The sequence below is a fragment of the Vicia villosa genome, unplaced genomic scaffold, assembly GCF_029867415.1.
Source record: "Vicia villosa cultivar HV-30 ecotype Madison, WI unplaced genomic scaffold, Vvil1.0 ctg.001926F_1_1, whole genome shotgun sequence".
In the NCBI taxonomy this organism is placed as follows: Eukaryota; Viridiplantae; Streptophyta; class Magnoliopsida; order Fabales; family Fabaceae; genus Vicia; species Vicia villosa.
The window spans coordinates 53,623-61,910 of record NW_026705777.1 but is presented as its reverse complement, the minus strand read 5'-3'; the positions used below and the strand labels follow the sequence as shown (position 1 = coordinate 61,910).

The 8,288-nt window shown below is 36.3% G+C and overlaps 1 protein-coding gene across 1 annotated transcript; it reads right to left on the bottom strand.

The window, feature by feature from the left end:
• Nucleotides 1-3,112: 3,112 nt before the first annotated feature.
• On the bottom strand, nucleotides 3,113-5,566 carry LOC131637138 (uncharacterized). Its single transcript, XM_058907727.1, has 2 exons — nucleotides 4,097-5,566; nucleotides 3,113-3,916 (listed from the first exon to the last, which is right to left on the bottom strand). Exons 1-2 carry the CDS (start codon nucleotides 5,564-5,566, stop codon nucleotides 3,113-3,115), a joined length of 2,274 nt encoding a protein of 757 aa, XP_058763710.1.
• Between the last annotated feature and the right edge of the window lie 2,722 nt (nucleotides 5,567-8,288).

The window sequence follows — 8,288 nt, the reverse complement described above, 5'->3', positions numbered from 1 at the left end:
AGTGGCAAATAAATCTATCTCTAGCATTTATTCACTACTTGATGAAATGTTGTAGACCAAGACTTGAAATATATTTCTCAATCATAAATCAAATCTAAATATAAAAGATAAAACAACAACATTCATCCATTTCAATACTAATGAAGTTCATACAAAAGTGCTAGAGAAAATACATAGTTAACAAGGATAGCTACTACCTCCAATCTTGTCAAAGTGGGATTTAGCTACTCATCACCATAGTTGACAGCAAGAAGAATGAAGAAGAAGCTCTGAGCATCAATCTCTCACAAAGGTGCAAGCTTTTCTCTCCAAAAACCCTAATCTCAATGTGTGGTTTACAATGAATGGAAAATCTCTAATTCCCCTTTTTTATCTCCCTAAATAACCCCTAATTCGTACTAACTTTTCCTATTCAAAAGATAAGCCCAATTCTCATGACAAGTGGCAACAAAGTAAAAGATAAAATTCTGCAGCGCAGTGTTTGCGGGGCAAACAATGTTTGCGGGGCAAACAGTGAAATTCAAAACTGGACTTGTTCATCATCTAGCAGTTGGCGGCGCAAAGGATGTTTGCGGGGAAAACTAGCCTCATCAACACTTCTTTTTCTATTCCAAGTCTTCAAGTAATTCCTCTTTGCTTCCATGATCTTCAAACCTTAAAAACGCTACAAAACTAACAAACATGTGAAATAACAATTCAAATGAACTAAAATGAACAAAATTGCAAAATTATTAAATTGTATGAATAAAAGTGTGATTATTGAGTAAAAAGTGGTTAAAGGGACCAAAAACAATATATGAAAATTAGTACTATTTGGTCCCTAACAACTCTCCCCAACTTACCATTTTGTTTGTCCCTAAACAAAAATTCACAAGAGTAGCAAGAGCAATGCACAAGAGAATGATGACAAGGTAACCGAACACTCAAGTGGCTCAAAAGTATAAGTCCTTTCAAAAGTACACTCACCACAATGCTAAAACAAAGCATGAGAAAGAATGATGGCAAAGTGCAAATTATTATCAAGGAATTCCAAAAGAGACATGTCAAAATTGAATCAAACCTACACACACATCAAAGTAATGATGAATACAAGAGGGTTCACTTTCACTCATCCGGGCATTTAAATCAACAACAACTCAAATCATGCTTTCACCACAACAAGTTCAAAATTATGTGCAAAGTGAGAATCAAGAGGGCTTTCATAGGTTGTAACGTGGCTTGGGTTACAAAGAAAGGGTTTTATTAAAGGTAAATTAAACAAAAATGCCTATCCTAAGGGAGCATTCCTATCAATTCACTTAACAACAACACTTGCTTGAATCCCCTTTTCTTTCTTTTTCTCTTTTTTTTTTCTTTTTCATTATTTTTTTAACAACACATAACGAGAACGATTTTATTTCTTTTCTTGCCCCATACTTTCAAAATGTGTTGTTCTTTTCTTATTACCACAAAACTCATAAGTACCACTTTTCATTTGTTTTTCAATCAACTCTCCCCAACTTTAGGATTCAAACCATATTAGATACAACAATGCTCCCTACATAGACATAGGCACAAGGCAAAATTGCAACCATTGCGGTTGAAGGTTTCAATGAAAAAAGAGATTAGAATTCACATACAAAACATATTTAGTAATCACATGAATCCTAATATAAGCTCAAAGGGGTTGACTAAGAATCACTCGTCACAAGGTTAATTGATTTAACTTTTTGGTCAAGTGGTTTTTCTCAAATTCAAACAATGCCTCTATCACTTTCACACTTTTCAAAAACAAGAAATATGCATGGTTTAGCATCATAAAAATGAGTTGAAATAAATTCCGGTATCCCGCATTTAGTGTACAATGGAAAGTTTCCTCACTTGGCTAAGTTCTAAATTTTGATTCAAAAATGACATGTGACTCAAGGAATTTATGCTAAGCAGTTTGCACACACCATCAACTAACCATGTTAAGTCTAGTGAGCGATAAAGTGTACCTTAATTTTCCTTGATACCGCTTCTCATCATTGCCACTTGAAGTGTTCACAACATCAACTCTTGTCCGGGCCAATTGATTCCTCAAGCTTCCTTTGTACAAGAACAATTAACAAAACAACAATTGGAAAAGTTGGGCTAATCACTTTCCACCAAAACACACAATTAAACTACAATACTAACAAATGCAATTTTAAAGATGTTCAAATGGTGAAACGAGAGCCACCATAAAGTACATAATTAAAAACCAAAAAGTGAAACCATAAATAAATAAAACAAAACAGAATTAAGACTAAAATAAAAATAAAAATAAACTAAAAAAAAATGCTACAACACCACTTCAATCCTCTTCTTCATCACCACCACCAACTGTCCCGATCACATCCTCCATTGTATCGTCCTCATTTCCGGTACCGTTGTCTCCTGCACCCCCCATGAAAAGTGGCCTGCCCACAGGCCAATTTGCGTATGCATCATACTCCGCTTCCAAGGAATGTGGGTGAAGATAGGGTATTAGAATGGGAGATGAGTTTAGTGAGGACGAGAGCGGTAGAGTGAGAGGAGAGAAGTAAAAATAAAAGATAAAAAAAAAACTAGGTTAAATTAAAAGCTAATTTTTTTTTTTTGAAAGTGGAATTTTTTTGTACTGAAGTGTTTGCGGGGCAAACACCTGTTCGCGGGGCAAACAAGAAAAATTTTCTTTGTAAAATTTGCTTACTCACTGTTTGTGCTCTGTTTGCGGGGCAAACAATGTTTGCGGGGCAATCACTGATGAAAATTTCTTTTTCAAAATTGGCTGACCTGTTTGCGGGGCAAACACCTGTTTGCGGGGCAAACAGGAGAAATTTTCTTTGTAAAATTGGCTTGTTCTCTGTTTGTGCTCTGTTTGCGTGGCAAACAATGTTTGCGGCGCAAACAGACTTAAATTTTTAAAAATTGCCAAATTTTACACTAATCCTTCACTTCCTTTCAAAAACAGTTACTAAATAACTTTGAAAAAAACTCAAAAAGCATAATAGAATTCACTTACGACGTTGGGTTGCCTCCCAACAAGCACTTTGTTTAACGTTGTTCGAGCTCGACGGTTCGATGGTGCACCAAGGCTTGACGAGCGAAATGACACACCATCGCGGCTTGCTTATCCATCGTGGTAGCCTTTGAGTCTTTGTTCCTTTACAGTCCAGCTTTCTTGTGTTTTAGGGTCCTCCACCACAATGGATCCATAATTTCGCACCTCTTTCACAACAAATGGCCCCGACCACTTTGACTTTAATTTACTAGGAAACACCTTGAGTCTTGAATTGCACACTAGCACCATTTGTCCAACTTCAAAGTTTTTGTGATGAGTCTTTCCCTCATGATTTGCCTTCTCCTTGTTCTTGTGAAATTGATTCGCCACCTCAATGATTTCTCCTTTTTCATCATCGATTCGAAAGTTGTCATGTTCATCCTTAGGAGGCTTCGTAGACTCAAAAAGAGTAAAAATTACCTCTTTATCTTGCACCCTTACTTTCATAATCCCATCATCGATATCAATCACCATTCGGGTGGTCTTCATGAATGGTCTTCCAAGTATTAATGGAACATCACAATCCTCCTCCATGTCGACTACCACAAAATCAACCGGGAACAAAAATTTGTCAACCTTTACTAGCATGTCTTGTACAACTCCATATGGTGAAATGATAGACTTATCGGCTAGTTGCAAAGTTATCCTGGTGTGTTTCATCTCAATGTTCCCCAATCTCTTGACAACGGATAAAGGTATTAAATTGATGCTAGACCCCAAATCAACCAAACCATTACTAATGTAGTTACCTCCAATGGTGATCGGTAAAATGACTCGTCCCGGATCGACTTCCTTTCTTGGGGGAGTTTTTTGAATAATTGCACTACAATGAGCATCAAGCACAACTGTCTCTTCATCCGTGTACTTCTTTTTCTTTGTGAGCATTTGCTTCATGAATTTTGCATACTTGGGCATTTTCTCCAATGCTTCGGAAAATGGAATATTTATGTGAAGTTGTTTAAATATATCCATAAATCGAGCGTAGCGCCTTGCGTCTTCCTTCCTTGATTGCACATGCGGGTAAGGTAGATATTGGAGAGGAATTGTGCTCACATTCTCATTTCTCTTTTTATTCCTCCTCACTTTTTTGTCATTTTTCTCTCTTCCTTCTTTTTCTTTCCGCTCTTTTTCAACTAATTCTTCCTCCACTTTCTCCTCACTCTTTTCTCCCTCATCTTCAACTACCACCTCACCCTCTTGGTTTTCAACTATTATTTCCTCATCATCTTCCACTATAACACCTCCATCTATTCCACCATTTATCTCTTTACCACTTCTTGTCACAATGGCTTTGCAATGCTCCCTTGGATTTGTTTGAGTGTTGGCGGAAAAAGAAGATCTCGGTTGTTGTTCGGACAATTGCTTTGCAAGTTGGCCCACTTGGTTCTCCAAATTCTTGATGGCAGCTTCATTGCTTTTTTGATTAGCCATGGATGCTTGCATAAATTGTGTGAGAGTGTCTTCCAAGTTTGAGCTTCCACCTTGAGATTGTTGATGTTGTGGATTTGGACTTTGATAAGGACTTTGTTGAGGGTAATTGTAATTTTTGAATCTTGATGGTTGATACCCTTGATTGTGTCTTTGATAATGGTTGTTGTGAGGTGGAGGTGTACTTTGATAGCCTTGGTTTTCATTATTCACATAATTCACTTCTTCACCTTCAGGGGGAGGACAAAAACCAGTCGGATGATCTCCATTACAAAGTTCACAAGCTGCCACATGGTGCCTAGTTTGAGATCCTTGAAACTCTTTCATTTGTTGTGGGAGTTTCATCATTTGCTTAGTGAGTAACTCAACTTGTTGAGAGAGAATCTTGTTTTGAGCAAGGATGGCATCATTGGTGTTTAATTCAAGAACACACGGCTTTCTTTGTGATGGACTCCTATCATGTTGAGTTTGGAGGTCATTGAGTGCCATACGATCAATTATCATTATTGCATCCTCCGCGCTTTTTGACATTAAAGATCCACCTGTGGTAGCATCCAAAAGTGTCTTGTGCACCGGTTGAAGCCCATTGCGGAAGATATGAATTTGTGTGGGAGCATCAAAACCATGACCCTTGCATTTTCTAAGCATGGATTTGAATCTTTCCCACGCTTCATTAAGAGATTCATTGCTTCCTTGGTTGAACACCGCGATTGCCGTTTTGGCCTCCATGAATCGGGATTGAGGAAAATATCGTTCTAAAAACTTTTCTTCCAATAGATTCCAATCCGTCATCACATTTGGTAATTGATCAAGATACCATTCTTTAGCTTTCCCAATTAATGAATGTGGAAATAGCCTCTTGAACAATGATTCTTCATTCGCCGCATCAACTCCCGTTGAACCCGCAATCTCGTAAAATTTGGTGAGATGTGCGAAAGGATCCTCATGATCCATTCCGGTGAATGGATTTGCATAAACAAGTTGGAGGATTCCGGTCTTCATCTCCGTATTTTCTCCACCTTGAGCATTGCGTGCAAATTGGGCGGTGCGTCTTGGACTATTGGCAGACATTTGGGTTGGAACAACACCCGCCATGTCTCCTTCAAAAGTGTCTACAACTACCTCTTCAATTTGATTGTTAGAAGAAGTAGATGCCTCTTCTCTTTGTCGCTTCTCTTGGGCTAACTTCCTTCTTCTTCGTGTCTTGCTATTGAGCTTTCGGAGTGTTCTTTCAATTTCGGGATCAAAATGAAATTGCTCTTCGGTGGCTTTTTCTCGCATACACAAGGATCTACAAAACTAGTAAACCAAGTGAAACGCAAAAGAATTAAGAATAAAGTAACAAACTTAAAACAATGAACTATTGCAATGCTTGCAATATCAAACGCCAATCCCCGGCAACGGCGCCAATTTGTTAAATAGTATTTTCAAGGCAAATATTTTTATATCGTATCCACAGAGATTGGGTGATATTACCGCCGTTCTATAGTTACTATTATTTTAAGTTCGGAAGGTAACAAAGTTGTTTTGTTTTGAATCGCTATTTGTTCTAATCAAGACAATTATAAGACAATAAACTAAAACTTGTTTCAATAATAAAATGATAACAAGATTGGTTTTGGTTTCACTATTCCTATCTTCTATGTGACTTTAACAACTAATGTATAACTTCAATAGCAATGACGATGTTCTAGTATCCTCTCAACAATGTTTATGTCTAAACAAGGTTGTGAAAGTTAATATATTAATCTTTAGATGATCTCTCACTCTAACTATCAATATACTAATCTTGATTGTTTGATACAAATAGAAAAGTGGCAAATAAATCTATCTCTAGCATTTATTCACTACTTGATGAAATATTGTAGACCAAGACTTGAAATATATTTCTCAATCATAAATCAAATCTAAATATAAAAGATAAAACAACAACATTCATCCATTTCAATACTAATGAAGTTCATACAAAAGTGCTAGAGAAAATACATAGTTAACAAGGATAGCTACTACCTCCAATCTTGTCAAAGTGGGATTTAGCTACTCATCACCATAGTTGACAGCAAGAAGAATGAAGAAGAAGCTCTGAGCATCAATCTCTCACAAAGGTGCAAGCTTTTCTCTCCAAAAACCCTAATCTCAATGTGTGGTTTACAATGAATGGAAAATCTCTAATTCCCCTTTTTTATCTCCCTAAATAACCCCTAATTCGTACTAACTTTTCCTATTCAAAAGATAAGCCCAATTCTCATGACAAGTGGCAACAAAGTAAAAGATAAAATTCTGCAGCGCAGTGTTTGCGGGGCAAACAATGTTTGCGGGGCAAACAGTGAAATTCAAAACTGGACTTGTTCATCATCTAGCAGTTGGCGGCGCAAAGGATGTTTGCGGGGAAAACTAGCCTCATCAACACTTCTTTTTCTATTCCAAGTCTTCAAGTAATTCCTCTTTGCTTCCATGATCTTCAAACCTTAAAAACGCTACAAAACTAACAAACATGTGAAATAACAATTCAAATGAACTAAAACGAACAAAATTGCAAAATTATTAAATTGTATGAATAAAAGTGTGATTATTGAGTAAAAAGTGGTTAAAGGGACCAAAAACAATATATGAAAATTAGTACTATTTGGTCCCTAACACACCCTAAATTAGGATTTGCAGCTTAGCAATGATGAGAGACTAGTATGCTATTTATAATAACACCTAACATACTAACTAATGGGCTTTTTCAGCAAGGCCCATTACACAAGCCAACTTAATAAACAAGCTAACTTAACAAATTAGGTTTAAACACTAAAACCTAATTTAACATGCTAACAACCCTAGCATCTTCGACATCTGCATGCTAGACCCATCTTCGACTACAGCATGCACACTTCGACACCAGCATGTGAACAATCCTTCGACTTCATGCTTAACTCTGTCGAACTGTCAAACTAAGAAGCTACCCTTCGACCATACTAGAGTTCGATCCAATATCTCACAGTGGCTTTATTTAAATTCAAGTGGGTTCCTAATAATAGTAGTGGTGTACACATTGATAACTTAGGATTCACTCGGGTCGACCTTGGCAAGGCATCTTTTATGACCGAACTATTCATCATGGCTTCTCAAGCAAAATAAGTTTTATATGTTACCGACCCATCAGACATATCGGGAAAATGGTCAATCTTTCTCCAAGGAAAACACATTCCTCTTAGTGATGAAAGTCTTGATATTTCATCTGCACCTTCTTACACAACGCAAGTTCCTACCTCATATGATGAAGTTGATGGAGATGATGTCCATTTTATTCGAATCGATCATGAAGAAGGAATTTAGAAAAATTAACAAGTACGTAATTTATTATTCATTCATAATATATTCATGTATGTTATAGTTTCCAAGTATTTTTACTAACAAGTATAATTATTTAAAATTATAAGTCTTTAGAGTCAAGACACCAAGAGACAAGACACCTAGAGACAAGGCACCAAAACACCAAGTTACAATTATATGATGTTATGTAATGTGTAAACTGTAGATTGTTTGTTCTAATAAATTGTAGGATGTTTGTTATGGTACAATTGAAAATGATACAATTATGTGATATTATTAATATGATACAATTAATATTATTCTAATAACTTTATCATATATGTGAGTTTATTTTTTGCTGTGACATGGTGAGAAATAATACAAGTTTAAAAAATTGGATTAATTATAAAAGTAGGATAAAATTTGTTAATTATGCAGAAAATTTAACAACGGTTATAGTCATAACCGTTATAATATCTCGCGCACTGTCTAGAAAACATAAATATCAAAACGGTGAAGC

Excerpts from the sequence above, each read along its gene's own strand:
- LOC131637138 (XM_058907727.1), bottom strand. The coding sequence starts at position 5,566 with ATGGCGGGTGTTGTTCCAACCCAAATGTCTGCCAATAGTCCAAGACGC. Across the intron at positions 3,917-4,096 it reads ATAAAAAGAGAAATGAGAAT|AAAAAGAAGTACACGGATGA; the intron begins GTGAGCACAATT and ends ATGCTCACAAAG.